Genomic DNA, 22,795 nt, shown 5'->3' on the forward strand with positions numbered 1-22,795 from the left:
TAACCCAGCGATTTCGTGGCAGGAGAGGGCTCTGATGGAGTGGTCTGCTCAGTGTGTGGGTAGATGTTTGGGCGTTTCCGTAGGGGCTACCTCGGTGGAGAGTCCAAACCAGGTGCCCGCATTGCACGTTCCACCTGAGTATGGGGATTTGGCTATTGCGTTTAGTAAGGCGAGGGCGACGCGGTTGCCACCCCATAGGCAGGGGGATTGTGCGATAAACCTCCAGGCAGGAGCTGCGCTCCCACGGAGCCATGTGTATCCTCTGTCTCAGGAGGAGAAGAAAGCTATGGAGATTTACATAGACGAATCGCTGAGACAAGGATACATACAGCCGTCCACTTCCCCCGCGTCCTCGAGTTTCTTTTTCGTGAAGAAAAAGGATGGTGGTTTGCGTCCGTGCATCGATTACCGTGGTCTCAATCAGATTACGGTGAAGTATAGTTATCCACTCCCGCTGATTGCGACCATGACTGAGTCGTTGCATGGGGCGCGTTTCTTCACGAAATTAGATCTCAGGAGCGCGTACAACTTGGTGCGCATCAGGGAGGGTGATGAATGGAAAACAGCCTTTAGTACCACCTCGGGCCATTACGAGTATCTGGTCATGCCATACGGGTTGATGAACGCTCCGTCAGTTTTCCAATCATTTGTGGATGAGATCTTCAGGGACATGCAGGGGCAGGGGGTGGTGGTGTACATTGATGACATTCTCGTGTACTCACCTACCCGTGTCGAGCATGTGGCCCTGGTGCGCAGGGTGTTGCGGAGGCTGGTGGAGCACGACCTGTATGTGAAGGCAGAGAAGTGTCTGTTTTTCCAGGAGTCGGTCTCCTTTTTGGGTTATCAGTTGTCTGCGTCAGGGGTGAAGATGGAGGTAGACCGGGTGTCGGCCGTGCGTAATTGGCAAACACCAACCACTGTGAAGGAGGTGCAGCAGTTTTTGGGGTTTGCAAATTACTACAGGAGGTTTATCCGGGGTTTTGGACAGGTGGCAGCTCCCATCACGTCTCTGTTGAAGGGGGGTCCGGTGCGTCTGCAGTGGTCGGCCGAGGCGGACAGGGCGTTTGGGAGGCTGAAGGACCTGTTTACCTCGGCCCCGGTGCTGGCGCATCCGGATCCCTCTTTGCCGTTCCAAGTAGAGGTGGACGCGTCGGAGGCCGGTTTAGGAGCCGTGCTTTCACAACGGTCTGGCGCGCCACCTAAACTCCGCCCCTGTGCTTTTTATTCTAAGAAGCTCAGTCCGGCGGAGCGGAACTATGACGTAGGGGACAGGGAGCTGTTAGCCGTGGTACAGGCTCTAAAGGTGTGGAGGCACTGGCTTGAGGGGGCTCAACACCCTTTCCTCATTTTGACGGACCACCGTAACCTGGAGTACATCCGGGCGGCGAGGAGGCTGAACCCTCGCCAGGCAAGATGGAGTATGTTCTTGACCAGGTTTACTTTTAAGATCACGTACATCCCTGGGTCACAGAATGGCAAGGCAGATGCGCTGTCTCGGCGGTATGACGCGGAGGAGAGGTCCGTGGAGCCCACTCCCATACTGCCTGAGTCGTGTCTGGTGGCACCGGTAGTGTGGGAGGTCGATGCTGAACTCGAGCGGGCGTTACGCACCGACCCTAGTCCACCACAGTGCCCGGAGGGTCGGAAGTACGTTCCGCTCGAGGTTCGGGATCGATTGATCTATTGGGCTCACACGTCACCCTCCTCTGGACATCCGGGTATCGGCCGGACAGTGCACTGTCTTAGTGCCAAGTACTGGTGGCCCACGTTGGCAAGGGATGTGAGGGTTTATGTTTCCTCCTGCTCGGTGTGCGCCCAGTGTAAGGCGCCTAGACATCTACCTAGGGGTAAGTTGCTACCCCTGCCCGTTCCACAACGGCCATGGTCCCACCTCTCAGTGGACTTTATAACAGACCTTCCCCTCTCCCAAGGGAATACTACCATCCTGGTCGTTGTGGACCGGTTCTCTAAGGCCTGTCGTTTGCTCCCCATGCCGGGTCTTCCTACGGCCCTGCAAACTGCCGAGGCACTGTTTACCCATGTGTTCCGGCACTACGGGGTACCCGAGGACATTGTGGCTGATCGGGGTCCCCAATTCACCTCCAGAGTCTGGAGAGCGTTTATGGAGCGGTTGGGGGTCTCGGTGAGCCTCACCTCGGGTTACCACCCGGAGAGCAATGGGCAGGTGGAACGCGTAAACCAGGATGTGGGTAGGTTTCTCAGAACATACTGCCAGGACCGGCCGGAGGAGTGGTCAAGGTACGTTCCCTGGGCCGAGATGGCCCAGAATTCCCTACGCCATTCCTCCACTAACCTAACTCCATTTCAATGTGTGTTAGGTTACCAGCCGGTTCTGGCACCCTGGCAGCAGAGCCAGATCGAGGCTCCTGCGGTGGATGAGTGGGCGCGGCGCTCGGAGGAGACTTGGAACGCTGCACACGTCCACCTGCAGCGGGCCCTCCGACGTCAGAAGGCGAGCGCTGATCTCCACCGCAGTGAGGCACCGGTGTACGCACCTGGTGATCGAGTCTGGCTCTCTACCAGAAACCTGCCCCTCCGCCTGCCCTGTCGGAAACTGGGTCGGCGGTTTGTAGGGCCATTTAAAGTCCTGAGAAGGTTGAACGAGGTATGTTATAGATTACAGCTACCTGTGGAGTATAAGTGTATTAACCCCTCGTTCCATGTGTCCCTTCTCAGGCCGGTGGTAGCGGGCCCACTCCAAGAAGATGAGATCTTGGAGACTCCTCCGCCCCCGTTGGACATCGAGGGGGCACCGGCGTACTCCGTGAGATCCATCTTGGATTCGAGACGTCGGATGGGGGGTCTCCAGTATCTAGTGGAGTGGGAGGGGTACGGTCCGGAGGAGCGGTGCTGGGTGCCGAGGAGAGACGTGTTGGACCCGTCGCTCCTGACGGAGTTCCATCGGAGGCATCCGACGCGCCCTGCGCCGCGTCCTCCTGGTCGTCCCCGAGGCCGGAGTCGGCGCACGTCTGGAGCCGCGCGTCAAGGGGGGGGTACTGTCACGGTTTCGGCCGAGGCTGCCTCTCTCCCTTGTTCGGGCAGGCTTCGGCGTTCGTCGTCTCCGGAATTCTAGCTGCCACCGCTATATGTTTCATGTTCGTTTGCTTTTGTCTGTTTGTTTCCACACCTGTTTCTGTTTTGACGTAATTAGTGTCCTATAAGTTTCTCGTTGTGTTTGTCTAGTGTTGTGTGTGATTGTTCCCGTCAGTGTTGTGTTTTGCTCGGTTGAGCGTATTTCTCCACTGTGCTGGAGCTTATTTGCACCTGTGTGTGCACCGCTACATTTTGTCGCACCTGTTAGTGCGCATTTACCTTTCGCCTTCGTGCGTGTTTTTGCTGTCGGGCTTAGTTGTCCTGTTGCCTGTGTTGGGCCAGTAATACAGCCTTTGGAACATTCAGTCTGCGTCCTGCGTTTGATTCCTACACTACACCTACAACACGCCCCCTGACAGTTTTTGTGACTGAACTTGTAGAAAATTTCAAAGTTCTTCAAATATTGACTGACCTTCATGTCTTAAAGTAAAGATGGACTGTTGTTTCTCTTGGCTTATTTGAGCTGTTCTTGCCATAATATTGACTTTGTCTTTTACCAAATAGGGCTATCTTCTGGAAAGAAATTAACTTTTAATAACTTTTAAGAAGGCACACCTGTTAATTGAAATGCATTCTAGGTGACTACCTCATGAAGCTGGTTGAAAGAATGCCAGGAGTGTGCAAAGCTGTCATCAAGGCAAAGGGTGGCTACTTTGAATAATCTCAAATCTCAAATATATTTTTGATTTGTTTAACACTTTTTTGGTTACTACATGATTCCATATGTGTTATTTCATAGTTTTGATGTCTTCACTATTATTCTACAATGTAAAAAATAGTACAAATAAAGAAAAACCCTTGAATGAGTAGGTGTGTCTGTCAGTGTAGCTGTAGGTGGGTGTGGTGGTGGAATCAGGCGCAGGACGCACAAAGTAAGTCCAAAAGACTTTAGTTGTTTGGCAACAAAACACAGCACGAAAACAAACGCCCTGAGGCGAGAAACTCCGCACACAGGCGAAATAAAGCGGGCGCACAAAATACGTGCGACAAAATACTCCAAAAACACAGAATGGAGAGCAGCTCAACCGAGCAAACTGTACATACAAAAGCTAAGCGCACGACAGTGAAAACAATCACACACAACACTAGACAAACACAAAGAGAACTTATAGGACACTAATTACACTAAACGATAACAGGTGTAACAACAATCAGACAAAAGCAAACGAACATAGAAACATGCAACGGTGGCAGCTAGTATTCCGGAGACGACGAACGCCGAAGCCTGCCCGAGCAAGGAAGAGAGGCAGCCTCGGCCGAAACCGTGACAGTACCCCCCCCTTGACGCGCGGCTCCAGACGTGCGCCGACTCCGGCCTCGGGGACGACCAGGAGGACGCGGAGCAGGGTGCGTCGGGTGCCCACGATGGAATTCCGTCAGGAGAGACGGGTCCAAAATGTCTCTCCTCGGCACCCAGCACCGTTCCTCCGGGCCGTACCCCTCCCACTCCACTAGATATTGGAGACCCCCCATCCGACGTCTCGAATCCAAGATGGACCGCACGGAGTACGCCGGTGCCCCCTCGATGTCCAATGGGGGCGGAGGAGTCTCCCTGATCTCACTTTCTTGGAGTGGGCCAGCTACCACCGGCCTGAGAAGAGACACATGGAACGAGGGGTTAATACTTTTATACTCAACGGGTAGTTGTAATTTGTAACACACCTCGTTCAACCTTCTCAGGACTTTAAATGGCCCTACAAACCGCCGACCCAGTTTCCGACAGGGCAGGCGGAAGGGCAGGTTTCTGGTAGAGAGTCAGACTCGATCACCAGGTGCGTACACCGGTCCCTCACTGCGGTGGAGATCGGCGCTCGCCTTATGACGACGGAGGGCCCGCTGCAGGTGGACGTGTGCAGCGTTCCATGTCTCCTCCGAACGCCACGCCCACTCATCCACCGCAGGAGCCTCGATCTGGCTCTGCTGCCAAGGTGCCAGAACCGGCTGGTAACCTAACACACATTGGAAAGGGGTTAGGTTAGTGGAGGAATGGCGTAGGGAATTCTGGGCCATTTCGGCCCAGGGAACGTACCTTGCCCACTCCTCCGGCCGGTCCTGGCAGTATGTTCTAAGAAACCTCCCCACATCCTGGTTCACGCGTTCCACCTGCCCATTACTCTCCGGGTGGTAACCCGAGGTGAGGCTCACCGAGACCCCCAACCGCTCCATAAAAGCTCTCCAGACTCTGGAGGTAAATTGGGGACCTCGATCAGACACAATATCCTCGGGTACCCCGTAGTGCCGGAACACATGGGTGAATAGTGCTTCGGCGGTTTGCAGGGCAGTAGGAAGGCCCGGCATAGGGAGCAAACGACAGACCTTAGAAAACCGGTCCACAACGACCAGTATAGTGGTATTCCCCTGTGAAGGAGGAAGGTCAGTGAGGAAATCCACCGAGAGGTGAGACCATGGTCGTTGTGGAACGGGCAGGGGTAGTAACTTACCCCTAGGCAGATGTCTAGGCGCCTTACACTGGGCGCACACCGAGCAGGAGGAAACATAAACCCTCACATCCCTCGCCAACGTGGGCCACCAGTACTTGGCACTAAGACAGTGCACTGTCCGGCCGATACCAGGGTGTCCAGAGGAGGGTGACGTGTGAGCCCAATAGATCAATCGATCCCGAACCTCGAGCGGAACGTACTTCCGACCCTCCGGGCATTGAGGTGGACTAGGGTCGGTGCGTAACGCCCGCTCGAGTTCAGCATCGACCTCCCACACTACCGGTGCCACCAGACACGACTCCGGCAGTATGGGAGTGGGCTCCACGGACCTCTCCTCCGTGTCATACCGCCGAGACAGTGCGTCTGCCTTACCGTTCTGTGACCCAGGGATGTACGTGATCTTAAATGTGAACCGGGTCAAAAACATATTCCACCTCGCCTGGCGAGGGTTCAGCCTCCTCGCTGCCCGGATGTACTCCAGGTTACGGTGGTCCGTCAAAATGAGGAAAGGGTGTTGAGCCCCCTCAAGCCAGTGCCTCCACACCTTTAGGGCCTGTACCACGGCTAACAGCTCCCTGTCCCCCACGTCATAGTTTCGCTCCGCCGGACTGAGCTTCTTGGAATAAAAAGCACAGGGGCGGAGTTTAGGTGGCGCGCCGGACCGTTGCGACAGCACGGCTCCTATACCGGCCTCTGACGCGTCCACCTCTACCTGAAATGGCAAAGAGGGATCCGGATGCGCCAGCACCGGAGCCGAGGTAAACAGGTCCTTCAGCCTCCCAAACGCCCTGTCCGCCTCGGCTGACCACTGCAGACGCACCGGACCCCCCTTCAAAAGAGACGTTATGGGAGCTGCCACCTGTCCAAAACCCCGGATAAACCTCCGGTAATAATTCGCAAACCCCAAAAACTGCTGCACCTCCTTCACAGTGGTTGGCGTTTGCCAATTACGCACGGCTGACACCCGGTCTACCTCCATCTTCACCCCTGACGCAGACAACTGATAACCCAAAAAGGAGACCGACTCCTGGAAGAACAGACACTTCTCTGCCTTGACATACAGGTCGTGCTCCAACAGTCTCCGCAACACTCGGCGCACCAGGGCCACATGCTCGACTCGGGTAGGCGAGTACACGAGAATGTCATCGATGTACACGACCACCCCCTGCCCCTGCATGTCCCTGAAGATCTCATCCACGAAGGATTGGAAAACTGAAGGAGCGTTCATCAACCCGTATGGCATGACAAGATACTCGTAATGGCCCGAGGTGGTACTAAAGGCTGTCTTCCATTCATCGCCCCCCCTAATGCGCACCAAGTTGTACGCGCTCCTGAGATCTAATTTAGTGAAGAAACGCGCCCCGTGCAATGACTCCGTCATGGTCGCAATCAGCGGGAGTGGATAACTGTACTTCACCGTGATCTGATTGAGACCACGGTAATCAATGCACGGGCGTAATCCTCCATCCTTTTTCTTCACAAAAAAGAAACTCGAGGACGCAGGGGAAGTGGAGGGCCGTATGTATCCTTGTCTCAGAGATTCGTCTATGTACGTCTCCATAGCTCTCTTCTCCTCCTGAGACAGAGGATACACATGGCTCCGTGGGAGCTCAGCTCCTGCCTGGAGGTCTATCGCACAATCTCCCTGCCTATGGGGAGGCAACTGCGTCGCCCTCGACTTACTGAACACAATAGCCAAATCCCCATACTCAGGGGGAACGTGCAATGCGGGCACCTGGTTTGGACTCTCCACCGAGGTAGCCCCTACGGAAACGCCTAAACATCGACCCACACACTGGGCAGACCACTCCATCAGAGCCCTCTCCTGCCACGAAATAGATGGGTTATGGGTACTCAACCAGGGCATGCCCAGCACCACCGGATACGCAGGCGAGTCGATCAGAAATAGCTGGATCATCTCCTGATGACCCCCCTGCGCACACATCCTAAGTGGCGCAGTGACCTCCCTGATCAAGCCCGTACCCAACGGACGGCTATCTAGGGCATGAACGGGGAAGGGAACGTCAACAGGGAGAAGGGGAATCCCTAAGGCTAAGCAAAACTTCTTATCAACAAAATTCCCAGCCGCGCCTGAATCTACCAGCGCCTTATGCTGGGAATGAGGTGCTACCTGTGGAAAACGCACAGGTATACAGAAATGTGCAACAGAGAGCTCTGGGTGAGTGGGGCGCCTACTCACCTGGAAGGACTCCCCAGTGCGGGACCTGTCGTCCTCTCCCCTAGGAGGCCATCCCCAGCACCTAGCCGCGGTGTGTCCTCCCCGACCACAGTTGGTGCAGGAGATGGACCCCCTCGTAAGCCGACCCCTCCTCTCTCTAGCGCCAGCGCCCCCGAGCTCCATGGGGCACGGCTCGGAGGCGCTGGAGGGTGAAATGGACGGACCCCCCTCGGGACGTCCGCGGGTAGCTAGCAGGGTATCCAGCCTGATGGACATGTCGACCAACTGGTCGAACGAGAGGCTGGTGTCCCTACAGGCCAGCTCCCTACGGACGTCCTCGCGTAGACTACATCGGTAGTGATCGATGAGAGCCCGCTCATTCCACCCTGCATCCGCCGCTAGAGTACGGAATTCCAAGGCGAACTCCTGGGCACTCCTCTTCCCCTGCCGGAGGCAGACCAGACGCTCCCCCGCCGCTTTCCCCTCCGGGGGATGGTCAAACACCGCCCTGAAGCGGCGGGAGAACTCGTCGTAGGTGATGGTGTTCGCGTCGATTCTCCTCCACTCTGCGTTGGCCCATTCCAACGCCTTCCCGGAAAGGCAGGAGATCAGGGCGGACACGCTCTCGTGTCCCGAGGGCGCCGGGTGCACGGTGGCCAGGTAAAGCTCCACCTGGAGAAGGAATCCCTGACACCCGGCCGCGGTCCCATCGTAGGCCCTCGGGAGCGAGAGCCGAACTCCTCTGGGTTCCGGAGCGGGAATGGGCTGACCTGCCGATGGTGCGGGCAGGGAGGATGGTGGTGGAGGAGTCCCTCGGGTCTCCCAGCCTCGGATGGTGGTGATCACCTCCTGCAGTGCGGACCCCATCCGCAGGATCTGGTCATTTTGTTCGCGGATCCTGTCCTCCAACGTCGCCTTTGCTGCTGCGGCTCCTGCTGACTCCATCGAGTAGGGTGTGTGATTCTGTCAGTGTAGCTGTAGGTGGGTGTGGTGGTGGAATCAGGCGCAGGACGCACAAAGTAAGTCTAAAAGACTTTAGTTGTTTGGCAACAAAACACAGCACGAAAACAAACGCCCTGAGGCGAGAAACTCCGCACACAGGCGAAATAAAGCGGGCGCACAAAATACGTGCGACAAAATACTCCAAAAACACAGAATGGAGAGCAGCTCAACCGAGCAAACTGTACATACAAAAGCTAAGCGCACGACAGTGAAAACAATCACACACAACACTAGACAAACACAACGAGAACTTATAGGACACTAATTACACTAAACGATAACAGGTGTAACAACAATCAGACAAAAGCAAACGAACATAGAAACATGCAACGGTGGCAGCTAGTATTCCGGAGACGACGAACGCCGAAGCCTGCCCGAGAAAGGAAGAGAGGCAGCCTCGGCCGAAACCGTGACAGTGTCCAAACTTTTGACTGGTAGTGTACATGGCACATTAGTCTCAAACTGCAGGGCAGAGTACCCGGTGGCTAGGGATGGCTATTCAACAGTCTGATGGCCTGGAGATAGAAGCTGTTTTTCTGTCTTTCTTTGATGCACCTTTGATGCATCTCTCTCTGCTAGAAGGTAGAGTGAACAGACCGTGGCTCAGGTGGCTGAGGTCCTTGATGATCTTCTTGGTCTCTTAACATGCATCTTAATCCAGAACTAGTAATAATCTGTGTCGAGCAAACCGTCCCTTAGAGTTCAGAATGACAGCAATATCTTAAATTGTGTTTGAAAGAAATCCCACAAATCATTTGAGATGATCGTAATCAGTAAGGGATTTGATGGTGAAGTGTTCTGTTGTTTCCATAGGTGTTCATGTGTTGAACCTCCGGATCCCAGCAATGCCACCCTACGGTACTGGGAGCAGAACAACATCACTGCTTCGGAGATCTATTGGGAGGCACTTGAGGTCAAGGTACTGTATGAGAGTGTGTGGCTTAATTTGTGCATAGGACCAAGCAAAATTAGGAAAATGATGCATACATAAATAGAACCCAGAGTTAGTCCCATGGTTTTTCCAGGTTTTGTCATATGTTGAGGATAAACGTTTTACCCTATACACAAAAGAAAATGTTGTATTGTATTTTTTATTTTAATGAATGGCAGTAGAGACCAGAAAATAGCACATTTAGGTTGTTCCACACAAAGTGGCATACTCTCCCAGATGGAGCTGGCCCAGTGTAGGAGATGAAGGACATGTGGATGGATTACGCCATGCCAAATCAGAAAAACACATTTTTAGTATTAATTTACCTTTTTGTGGACAAGGATGCTCTTATCCTAGCAGGACCCTATAACCCCAGCATTGATGGGGTCAATTCCATTTAAATTTAGGATGTTCCAATTTCAATTTCCCTCAATGCTCTGAGAAAAAAATGTAATTGTAATTTCAGTTAATTGACTGAATTGAAATGGATTGACCCCAACCCTGTAACACAGCATGTTTTGAATGACTTGTTGTCATACATACAGTATTAACCCCACATGCAGTATAACAGACTAAATACCCTCCTCCACCTGTTGTTGCAGGACTGCATAAAGAGGCGAGGGGAATTTGTGGGCAGCGCCTGTGGCCTTCATGGACCCTACATTCCAGATGTTCTCTTCTGGTCTGTCGTTCTCTTTTTCTCCACTGTCTTCATGTCGGCTTTCCTCAAAGAGTTCAAGTTCAGCCGTTATTTCCCCACCAAGGTAAGGCAGCAGACCCAGATCCTACTATAATCCCACTCATTTGTATCTATTATGTGTTTGTAGACTGCAGACAGGGTTTCTGTCATTCTGCTGAGTTTTATGGTGCAGTGGAGCACTCTAGTGGTCATATGTGAATACTGTCTGATTGTGGTGGTTTACATTAAAACGTGTAATAAAATAGTTTCTAATGGAGAAGAGTGTCACACCACTTTCTTTGGGATTCTATTATGGTTTAAGGCAGCACTTTTTCTCCCGTTGTTTGAGCACAGAACCCCCTTTTTTCTTCAAGCAAAATGAGTGGCCCATGTGAGAATTAAATCCACAACCAAGGTGCTCAGTGTTTGATTTTCCTCTGTAATCTGTGACTGACATAGTAGTTTGATATTAAACAATAATATAGATTATTCCTGTGCTAAGACCAGACAATTGACATGCACCCCTCTCTTGCACAGTTGAGAGCTGTCATCAGTGACTTTGCTGTGTTCATCACCATCTTTACCATGGTCCTGATGGACTATGCCTTAGGGGTCCCATCTCCAAAACTAAAAGTCCCCAGTGTGTTTAAGGTGAGCTAGATAACAAAATATTACAACGTGATTATACATTTTTACTCAAAATACTCTACACTATAGACATGTGCATGCTATGTAGATACAATATTTACCAATAACCTAAATTCTTGCAGCCGACCAGAGATGACCGTGGTTGGTTGATCAGCCCGTTAGGCGGAAACCCTTGGTGGACCACCTTAGTAACAGTGATCCCTGCTCTGCTCTGCACTATCCTAATCTTTATGGACCAACAGATCACCGCAGTCATCATCAACAGGAAGGAGCACAAACTAAAGGTACTGTAGGCCAGGGTTTCCAAACTCGGTCATGGCCGTTCCTAAGTATTGAGTAGTGTATTCTCAGTTGGACTTTATTGTCTTTCCCTCCCCACAGAAAGGCTGTGGGTACCACCTGGATCTGTTTGTGGTGGGCATCATGCTGGGGGTGTGCTCCATCATGGGGCTGCCCTGGTTCGTGGCTGCTACCGTGCTCTCCATCTCCCACGTCAACAGTCTGAAGCTGGAGTCGGAGTGCTCGGCCCCCGGGGAACAGCCCAAGTTCCTGGGGATCCGGGAGCAGCGCTTCACCGGCCTCATGATCTTCCTGCTCATGGGCTGCTCCGTCTTCATGACCTCTGTGCTCAAGGTCAGATAGGTTCTCTGAGCACACATTGTGTTGGCTCTAGCCTCCGGACTGTCCAAAGGCGGTTTCTATCACCCTGTAATATAAGTGTCTCTGTCTTGCACAAGTTGTATTTATTTTGCACCCAGAGTATTAGTCTGCAGTGCCTCAAAGTGAACAGATAATTTACACCATTACCTTTTATATGGTTCTATCCCACTTTTTTGACGGTTTCCTGTCTTTATTGATGCTTGTATAACTTAAACATAATATGATTGCTCTCGTCCCTTCAGTATATTCCCATGCCTGTCTTGTATGGAGTATTCCTGTACATGGGAGCATCTTCGCTTAGAGGAATACAGGTAAGATATCACTAAGCACACTCTGATAAAGTTTCTGTACACTCTCAATCAAAATAGGCTTGTAAGGCTAAGGCCTAGCACACTTGGCTTACATCTAAAGCGAAGTTCAAAAAGACCATGTGAGAAAATGTAGACTTATCTCAACACAGTTGGCCTGAATCTAATGCTCCTGAGGTTGTAATGTAAGCCTTTGTTCTATTGCTCATCAGTTCTTTGACCGTCTGAAGCTGTTTGGCATGCCAGCCAAGCACCAGCCAGACTTCATCTACCTGAGATACGTTCCCATGAGGAAGGTCCACCTCTTCACCATCATCCAGCTCAGCTGCCTGGTCATGCTCTGGGTCATCAAGACCTCCAATTATGCCATCGTCTTCCCCATGATGGTTCGCAAATGCCTTTCTCCTAGCTTTCTCCCTGGGTTATAGGCTAAATTTCATACAAGACATTCCGGCTACATGTAGATTTATTTGGCCACATTGTAGTTTTACACAATTAGCACCACTATGAGATGTGCAGTATAGCCATTGTATTAAGTTATACATAACAATGCGTCCTGTCCAGTGGGTGTACTTGTACATCAAGCTGCATAGATGCGCACCAGAAACAGAAGATAGGCTCCTGCCCTATGGGCCGTTCTCGCTGGGACAAGTATTATTTATGCAGATAATTTTGTCAGAGTATCATAGGTTGCACCTCCATCATGCCATTGTTATGAACGTTTTCAAGCCGCCCTCTGTTTCGTTTAAATTACATGTAAATACGATGACATTGATCAAGTAGTCAAATATTTAGTAGGAAACAACTTTGCCAGCATTATCATGTCGTCAAATGTACTTTAGACAGATGGCAATGTTGTCATTAGCTAGCAAAGTTCGTCAAAAATAGCTAGCAATGCTAACGTTAGCTAGCTAAAATCCGGTGGCCTCCCCTCATTCTAACCTAGCTAACTAACGTTATACTGCATCTAAAGTCAATCAGGTGACATCAAAATTATGACAAAAGGTTTTCGTACTAATTATTTGCCTCCTTTTGAATGTGGTTGTATTTCCAAGCCAGTGTAATGCACTTTTGATTAAATGTTCATCAGCGCTCATTGATGATGCATTGAGTAGAATGCTCAGTCAGGCATCAGTCCAAAATGAATGTTCAAACAATAGTAGTAATGCAGTGTGTTTGTGTTCCTTGCAGGTGTTGGCTCTGGTGTTCATTAGGAAGCTGATGGATTGCTTCTTCACCAAGAGAGAGATGAGCTGGCTGGATGATCTCATGCCAGAGAGTAAGAAGAAGAAACTGAAGGATGCTGAAGAAGAGGTATGAAAATAGCATCTACATAACAAAGCGAGATCTTGGGACTATAAGATTCTATCTGCAAAAAGATGATTAGGAAATAATTGGCTTTAAAGTTCCAAACCCTCATTGGTTTGAATGGTGTCATCGATTTTTATCTTGTATTCTTTTGAACTAACAACATGAATTTGGTTATTTAGAGTACTATATAGGTAGAGAACATTGAACAGAACAAGGCTATGTCAAGAATTCAAAATAATGTTCCTTTTTATTGTAGATATGTAACTTTTATTGTAATGGTTTATTTCTGCATGTGTTTGAACCAATTCATTATATACAGTACTAACACTATAGTTTAAACGCTTCCTGTTGATTCTCGTATTCATCAGGAGGAGGCGCAAAGCATGTTGGGAGAGGAAGAGGGAGTAGTGCAATTGCCATTAGAAGGATATCAAAAGTAAGTTAGGCTATTATGATAACATTATATCTCCCTTTTTATACTGTAAAAAGACTTCAAGCTTCATTGGTTGTAAAATAGTTGACGGTTTGTTGTGTATTATTATGCATGAATATGTTTTTTTTTTAGGAGTGAATCCGCACTCAACATCACGGATGAAATGTCCAAAGGCTCTTTTGGAAACACGTGGAATGTCAACTCCAACAACTCTAAAAAAGAGCTAGACTCAAAAAGGTATCGCATTGCCTCAAACATGTATACCCAAAATCAGCACATTGGAGTTGATACATTTTTGTATTTAAAACGTCACTTTGTTTTTCTTCTGTCAGTTTGTGTAAAAATGTGTCTTAATTTAAGATATGTGCATGTAACTCAAACTTTCTTGCAAATTTCCCCATGGCATCAATCCTTGTGAAAATATGGAGTTTGTTGAGACTATCTCAAGTTAGGATTCCTCCTATACTGAATAGACATTGTGTTATAACCATTATAATGGAAACTGATGACAATGTACCATTGAATTCATAAAATGCCTCATATTGACCAAGTTCCATGCTCATATAGAGAATTTTCAGGATATTGATATGTCATTGCTACTGTATATGAACGAAATTGCAGATGTATCATTCAGTTGAAACTAGATGCTACTTATTCACTGTATAAAGGAGTTGTCTCTCCATTTTAGAGCTGATGAGTTTCTTGACTGTATTTTCCCATTCCATCTCTGTCATAAACTCCCTTATATCCTCTTAGATGCTGAACCCCCCAGAGGTAAGAGTCTGATCCCCGTGCCATTTACTCCTCCTTACTCCATTTGGTGACCATCACTTTTTGGAATAAAATAATTGTGTTTATCTTTGCATGATATGAGGCAGGATTGTACAAGGTCTAATTCCTCAATTTACCATTGGGTTGAAATTAGATGCTGCTTATTTAGCATCCTTCAAATTGTCATGGCCTCGACATTATGCATTTTCGAGTTGAACACTGGGAGAGCACAGCTCTTTAAAACTCTTTGATGACTGCTAATGTTAGGCAAAGATAAATATTATGGATGCGAAGTCCATTACCTTTTCACTGCTTGGAATATAAACCCAGCATATTACAGGCAGTGACGAATGAATTTGCTCAGTCTAAAGTGACATGACTGAGAAAGCAAGGATGAAAAGTGCATGTAGGAGCCATCTCTGACTGCATGATGCTGCTGTACCAATCAGGTTCTGCTAGCATGACAATCATCCTTCTACCCAATCTACTATGCCTCAGCCAATGGCCGTGAAGGGCAGTTCGGCAAGGAGCACTACAGCATACTAGCTGCAGGCTCCATTACGCAATAGCTGGAGAGTGTCATTATATTAGTACATCTCAGTTGTGAGAACTGCTCTTTCATGAACATTGTCTGAGATTCTGATCCCATTATACAGTGGGGAAAAAAAGTATTTAGTCAGCCACCAATTGGGCAAGTTCTCCCACTTAAAAAGATGAGAGAGGCCTGTAATTTTCATCATAGGTACACGTCAACTATGACAGACAAAATGAGAAAATGTTTTCCAGAAAATCACATTGTAGGATTTTTAATGAATTTATTTGCAAATTATGGTGGAAAATAAGTATTTGGTCAATAACAAAAGTTTCTCAATACTTTGTTATATACCCTTTGTTGGCAATGACACAGGTCAAATGTTTTCTGTAAGTCTTCACAAGGTTTTCACACACTGTTGCTGGTATTTTGGTCCATTCCTCCATGCAGATCTCCTCTAGAGCAGTGATGTTTTGGGGCTGTCGCTGGGCAACACAGACTTTCAACTCCCTCCAAAGATTTTCTATGGGGTTGAGATCTGGAGACTGGCTAGGCCACTCCAGGACCTTGAAATGCTTCTTACGAAGCCACTCCTTCGTTGCCCGGGCGGTGTGTTTGGGATCATTGTCATGCTGAAAGACCCAGCCACGTTTCATCTTCAATGCCCTTGCTGATGGAAGGAGGTTTTCACTCAAAATCTCACGATACATGGCCCCATTCATTCTTTCATTTACACGGATCAGTCGTCCTGGTCCCTTTGCAGAAAAACAGCCCCAAAGCATGATGTTTCCACCCCCATGCTTCACAGTAGGTATGGTGTTCTTTGGATGCAACTCAGCATTCTTTGTCCTCCAAACATGACGAGTTGAGTTTTTAACAAAAAGTTATATTTTGGTTTCATCTGACCATATGACATTCTCCCAATCCTCTTCTGGATCATCCAAATGCACTCTAGCAAACTTCAGACGGGCCTGGACATGTACTGGCTTAAGCAGGGGGACACGTCTGGCACTGCAGGATTTGAGTCCCTGGCGGCGTAGTGTGTTACTGATGGTAGGCTTTGTTACTTTGGTCCCAGCTCTCTGCAGGTCATTCACTAGGTCCCCCCGTGTGGTTCTGGGATTTTTGCTCACCGTTCTTGTGATCATTTTGACCCCACGGGGTGAGATCTTGCGTGGAGTCCCAGATCGAGGGAGATTATCAGTGGTCTTGTATGTCTTCCATTTCCTAATAATTGCTCCCACAGTTGATTTCTTCAAACCAAGCTGCTTAGCTATTGCAGATTCAGTCTTCCCAGCCTGGTGCAGGTCTACAATTTTGTTTCTGGTGTCCTTTGACAGCTCTTTGGTCTTGGCCATAGTGGAGTTTGGTGTGTGACTGTTTGAGGTTGTGGACAGGTGTCTTTTATACTGATAACAAGTTAAAACAGGTGCCATTAATACAGGTAACGAGTGGAGGACAGAGGAGCCTCTTAAAGAAGAAGTTACAGGTCTGTGAGAGCCAGAAATCTTGCTTGTTTGTAGGTGACCAAATACTTATTTTCCACCATAATTTGCAAATAAATTCATTAAAAATCCTACAATGTGATTTTCTGGATTTCTTTTTCTCAATTTGTCTGTCATAGTTGACGTGTACCTATGATGAAAATTACAGGCCTCTCTCATCTTTTTAAGTGGGAGAACATGCACAATTGGTGGCTGACTAAATACTTTTTTCCCCCACTGTACCTCTCAGCTGCCTGGAACCTACAGTGCGATTCTGTATGGGAGGGGATTACCATGCGATTTACTAAAGCATATCAAATATGGTGTTAATGTTCATGTAAAGCCCCTCCCAACTAAAACATCAGTTGATGATACATTTGGGGGCAGTTTCCCGGACACAGATTAAGTCTAATCCTGGACTAAAAATAATTCTAAATGGAGAACCTCCATTGTTGGAGCTGGACAGCTGATAGTTATAAGCTATGTTCTGAAGTTGTATACTTGAAAGCACTAATAGCCAGTGTTTATACCCACAGCTTATTCAAGAACAGTGGAAGGAAACAGAAGAAGAGGAGAAAGATGCAGAAGGGCTGCTTCGACAGGGAGACAAGTCTATGACATTTCCCCCTTCACTGTGTTTTAAACAAATCAATATTGTGTGCCACAGTTTACCATTCCTTTACGTTTTGTCTTGTAAATCTTTGTGTGTTCAAAAGCGTTAAACAGTGTTTTTAGTTTATGTGTCAGAAGCTGCTTCTTTGTGAGGCAATCTAAAGAAATGTAAGCTTCTTTTCAGTTGTTTTTGTGTTTTTAAATGTCATGTAATACCAGCAAGATATAGGAGAGGTTAGTTTGACTGAATGTGAAAGCAATGGAATGTTTCTGTCGAGGATGTATCTGTGACTTTAAGAAACTATTTTCAAGTTAAGTTTGTTTTTGAATTTATTGTATGTATTTTGTATGTTTTTGTATTTTTTCAAAATCATAATATTGCAGTTGTTTTGAAATTGATAAATTATCCAACCAGATAAACAATCGATTAAAAAGTTTGTACAATACTGCAGTTAAAGACTATGTACTGTGCGTCAGTATATACAATTGATGAATTCATATATCTACAATATAGGCAAAGTCAAAATGTACTGTATGCATGCAGCTTTAATTAATTCACTTTTATGAAATATACAGCATCTGATTAACGTTTTACTGCAGTGGGCTAAATCAGGGTCACATAGAGTGTTTCTTGGTAGTCGTAAACAAATCTACTTTGAAACAAAAGTATACACCTGGTTATGGGCTTAAAAAAAAGAAGACCTGTACCATGTCAGATAGAGAGTTAAAATGTATTAAGTTTTGAGTTTGCATCCCAATATTACACTTACATCACAGAAGACTGAAATATAACAAAACCGTTTGACATAGACACACCAGATTTTAGGCGTAAAAAAAATAAAAATCTTTATTAATTATGAAATTATGAAAAATATTAATAACATTTCACCTATGAGGCCACTAGGTCATTTGACTGCAGGAAAGAGCTACATTTGAAAATGCTCTAAAGGCAAATAAAATATACAGTATCTGTGGTAAAGCATTCAATGTATTGTATTATGATTTCAGCTATTTGCAATAGTCTTTAAGCTTGGAATATTTTGCAATTGTGTTACTACCAGTAAAGAGATTAGTTGAAAATAGCATTTTTATATTATTTATGGTTGGAAATGTATTCTTGTACAAAGAGCAAGCATTGCATTGAGCATTTGCTTAGTAAAAAACGACTGACTTACGTTGTAGAATACTGTCATGCATATAAATAGATAGTATTGAAACAATGTTCAAGAAGAAAATATAATCCTGGCTTTAGTTTAAATCATAATATTTGTTGTCATAGTCATACTGCCAAAGTTGAAATAGTTGCAGTTATTGCAGTATATCAATATTTTAAAGCTGCAAAGTAAATGCTTTTGTATCATTTTATTTGAGTTGTTTGTCATGGGGCCATTGTGTGTGCCCAGGAATGATTGTCCACTCAATAATAAGATGAAGCTTAACTAATACTTGAAGGTGTCTGCTAAAGGGAAAAATACATGGCTATAGAAACAATTGCAATATAACTTTTTCTCAAAGGGGAAAATTTATAGGAGCTATATTTATTGTTATAAAAATTAAACTATAACAACAATTAATTTGTTCACATCTAATTTGCTATGCCTATTTATCTATAATACCTTTTGCTTCATTTAAAAGTATCAGTATCTGCAAAATATTTTGAAATCTCTTGTTGAACATTTCTACTCTGCTACAACTCTTGTTACTAATTTTACTTAGCTCTGAATAAATGTGTTTAAAAAGTCACTCAATCAGTTTTGTTTGTGGCAGAAATCCGTGAAGCAGTGTAAGGAAACATGGCACTGCAAAACAACATTTTGTTATTGGTTTTTAGAGCTGAAGTATTACTGTTTATTATGTACAGTGCCCTCCACTAATATTGGCACCCTTGGTAAATATGAAAAAAAAATGGGCTGTGAAAAAAATGTCTTTGCTGTTTATGCTCTTGGTCTTTCATTCAAAATATTCACAAAAATCTAACCTTTAATTTAAGTAAAATGATTGGAAAAAATATATATGAAATAAATGAAATAAATATTTTTCTCCGAAACATGTGTGCCACAATTATTGGCACCCCTAAAATTCTTATGAGTAAAATCTAACTGAAGTATATTCCCATTCATATTTTACGTTTTTAAGTTCACCTGAGGCCAAGTTCCCATAGTCATCCATCACAATGGGAAAGACCAGAGAATACAGTAATGATGAGCGACAAAAGGTTGTTGAGCTGCACAAATCAGGAAATGGCTATAAGAAAATAGCTCAATGGTTGAAAATGCCCATTTCCACTATCAGGGCAATAATTACGAAGTTTAAAGTAACTGGAGATGTTAACAAACGGCCTGGAAGAGGACGTGTGTCTATATTGACCCCACGCACAGTGAGGAGGATGGTTATAGTGGCCAAAAAATCTCCAAGGATCACAGTTGCAGACGTTGTTTGGGAGGGTTGCCATAAAAAAGCCTTTGCTGTCATCAAACACCAAACTCAAGAGCCTACAGTTTGCCAAACGTTACTGGAACTTTCAATGGGACCGTGTTCTATGGTCAGATGAGACCAAAATATAGCTTTTTGGAAACAAACACCAGAGGTGGGTCTGGCATACACAGAAAGATAGCCATGCAGAAAAGTACCTCATCCCCACTGTGAAGTATGGTGGTGGATCTTTAATGTTGTGGGGCCGTTTTTCTTCCAAAGGCCCTGGACAACTTGTTAGGATACATGGTATCATGGACTCCATCAAGTACCAGCAGATATGAAATCAAAACCTAACTGCCTCTGCTAGGAAGCTTAAACTGGGCCGTGGTTGGATCTTCCAGCAGGACAATGATCCAAAGCACACCTCAACATCAACACAAAAATGGTTCACTGACCACAGAATCAAGGTTTTGCCATGGCCATCCCTGACCTAAACCCCATTGAAAACCAGTGGGATGAGCTGAAGAGGAGAGTCCATAAGCGTGGACCTTGGAATCTGAAGGGTCTAGAGATGTATGGAGGAATGGTCTCAGATCCCTTGCCATGTGTTCTCCAACCTCATTACGCATTATAGGAGAAGACTTCAAACTGTTATCTTGGCAAATGGAGGTTGCACAAAGTATTGAATGAAGGGGTGCCAATAATTCTGGCTCACGTATATTTGAGAAAAATATTTGTTTTATGATAATAATTTATTTTTTCTTTCAATTATTTTACTTTAATTAAAGGTTAGATTTTTGTGAATATTTTGAATGAAAGACCAAGAGGATAAATAATAAATAAATACAAATTCACAACCCGTTTTGCTCATATTTACCAAGGGTGCCAATATTAGTGGAGAGCACTGTATCTTGTATATGTACATTTACTATGAAAGTATAAAACTCAAACTTAATACATTTATTTGAACATGTGTATTTTCCCATCAATATTACTGCATGCTGTTTGGAAGGTCTGATTTGGAGTAAGTCAACTAGTGATCTGAAATGGCCTTGACACATAACCCCCCCCCAAAAATACCTTAATTCTAAATTTGTGAGAGTTTTTAGATTCACTCTGTATGCTTTGACCTATGAGAAAGCCAAGGTGTGTGCAAATTCCAGTGAATAAAGGCAGGGATGTTCTAGTTTGAGTTCAAGTTGACCAGTCAACCTTATACACTAGGACTGCGTTTAGACAGGCAGTCCAATTCAGAATTATTTTTTCACTAATTGTTTTTTTGACCAATCAGATCAGCTCTGACAAAAATCTGATGTGATTGGTCAAAAGACCAATTAGTGGAAAAAAGATCAGAATTGGGCTGCCTGTCTAAACACAACCTAGGTCAGGTCACGTTACACTGTACAGTCGTGGTCAAAAGTTTTGAGAATGACACAAGTATTGGTCTTCACAAAGTTTGCTGCTTCAGTGTTTTTAGATATTTTTGTCAGATGTTACTATGGTATACGGAAGTATAATTACAAGCATTCCATAAGTGTCAAAGGCTTTTATTGACAATTACATTACGTTTATGCAAAGAGTCAATATTTGCAGTGTTGACCCTTCTTTTTCAAGACCTCTGCAATCCGCCCTGGCATGCTGTCAATTAACTTCTGGGCCACATCCTGACTGATGGCAGCCCATTCTTGCATAATCAATGCTTGGAGTTTGTCAGAATTTGTGGTTTTTGTTTGTCCACCAGCCTCTTGAGGATTGACCACAAGTTCTCAATGGGATTAAGGTCTGCGGAGTTTCCTGGCCATGGACCCAAAATGTCGATGTTTTGTTCCCCGAGCCACTTAGTTATCACTTTTGCCTTATGGCAAGGTGCTCCATCATGCTGGAAAAGGCATTGTTCGTCACCAAACTGTTCTTGGATGGTTGGCTGTGTTCTTAGGCAGAATTGTGAGTGAGCCCACTCCCTTGGCTGAGAAGCAACCCCACACATGAATGGTCTCAGGATGCTTTACTGTTGGCATGACACAGGACTGATGGTAGCGCTCACCTTGTCTTCTCCGGACAAGCTTTTTTCCGGATGCCCCAAACAATCGGAAAGGGTATTCATCATAGAAAATGACATTACCCCAGTCCCCAGCAGTCCAATCCCTGTACCTTTTGCAGAATATCAGTCTGTCCCTGATGTTTTTCCTGGAGAGAAGTGGCTTCCTCGCTGCCCTTCTTGACACCAGGCCATCCTCCAAAAGTCTTTGCCTCACTGTGCGTGCAGATGCACTCACACCTGCCTGCTGCCATTCCTGAGCAAGCTCTGCACTGATGGTGCCCCGATCCCGCAGCTGAATCAACTTTAGGAGACGGTCCTGGCGCTTGCTGGACTTTCTTGGGCGCCCCCTGAAGCCTTCTTCACAAAAATTGAACGTCTCTCCTTTAGGTGCAATCTTACTAGCAGCAATATTCTTGCCTGTGAAGCCCTTTTTGTGCAAAGCAATGATGACGGCACGTGTTTCCATGCAGGTAACCATGGTTAACAGAGGAAGAACAATGATTTCAAGCACCACCCTCCTTTTAAAGCTTCCAGTCTGTTATTCTAACTCAATCAGCATGACAGAGTGATCTCCAGCCTTGTCCTCGTCAACACTCTCACCTGTGTTAACGAGAGAATCACTGACATGATGTCAGCTGGTCCTTTTGTGGCAGGGCTGAAATGCAGTGGCAATGTTTTTTTGGGATTAAGTTCATTTTCATGGCAAAGAGGGACTTTGCAATTAATTGCAATTCATCTGATCACTCTTCATAACATTCTAGAGTATATGCAAATTGCCATCATAAAAACTGAGGCAGCAGACTTTATGAAAATTAATATTTGTGTCATTCTCAAAACTTTTGATCACGACTGTAGGTGAAAGTGTTTGACAGCAATCCGCTCTACTGAACTGAGTCTTCCACTTCACTCACAGCCACATCTGCCTTGTGAGCATAAGTATGGATAAAGATGAAGTACAAGTACTGAAGTCATTCAGTGCAGGAACTCAATTTGCCTTGAGGTAATACGATGGATTATACACTATGACTTCACTTGAACATACTGTACAAAACAATGACATCCTCATCCACAGAAGTGAGTTACATATCATTTTTTATTCAACGACAAAAGAGACCCAAATTCTATTACGACAAATGCCCAGTATGACCCTTAGAGATTTGGAATATAAATAGAATTGAGTGGCCAGGAGTTTTTTAAATCAACAGATGGTTTTCAATGCATTACCTGACAGCTT

At 46.1% G+C, this 22,795-nt stretch overlaps 1 protein-coding gene across 1 annotated transcript in view; it reads left to right on the forward strand.

The window, feature by feature from the left end:
• The window catches only part of LOC311129321 (sodium-driven chloride bicarbonate exchanger-like), a gene marked incomplete at both ends in the record, with an annotated part of 67,045 nt that extends 52,576 nt beyond the window's left edge, over positions 1-14,469 (forward strand). Inside the window, 11 exons of the mRNA XM_084161598.1 lie at positions 9,550-9,655; positions 10,270-10,431; positions 10,884-10,997; positions 11,117-11,278; positions 11,376-11,627; positions 11,897-11,965; positions 12,175-12,348; positions 13,154-13,276; positions 13,642-13,709; positions 13,839-13,943; positions 14,463-14,469. Of these exons, the coding sequence (XP_084017724.1) occupies positions 9,550-9,655; positions 10,270-10,431; positions 10,884-10,997; positions 11,117-11,278; positions 11,376-11,627; positions 11,897-11,965; positions 12,175-12,348; positions 13,154-13,276; positions 13,642-13,709; positions 13,839-13,943; positions 14,463-14,469 (1,342 nt within the window). The remainder of the gene's footprint in view (positions 1-9,549; positions 9,656-10,269; positions 10,432-10,883; positions 10,998-11,116; positions 11,279-11,375; positions 11,628-11,896; positions 11,966-12,174; positions 12,349-13,153; positions 13,277-13,641; positions 13,710-13,838; positions 13,944-14,462) is intronic.
• Between the last annotated feature and the right edge of the window lie 8,326 nt (positions 14,470-22,795).

This window comes from Coregonus lavaretus (assembly GCF_964263955.1).
Source record: "Coregonus lavaretus genome assembly, chromosome: 5".
NCBI lineage: Eukaryota > Metazoa > Chordata > Actinopteri > Salmoniformes > Salmonidae > Coregonus > Coregonus lavaretus.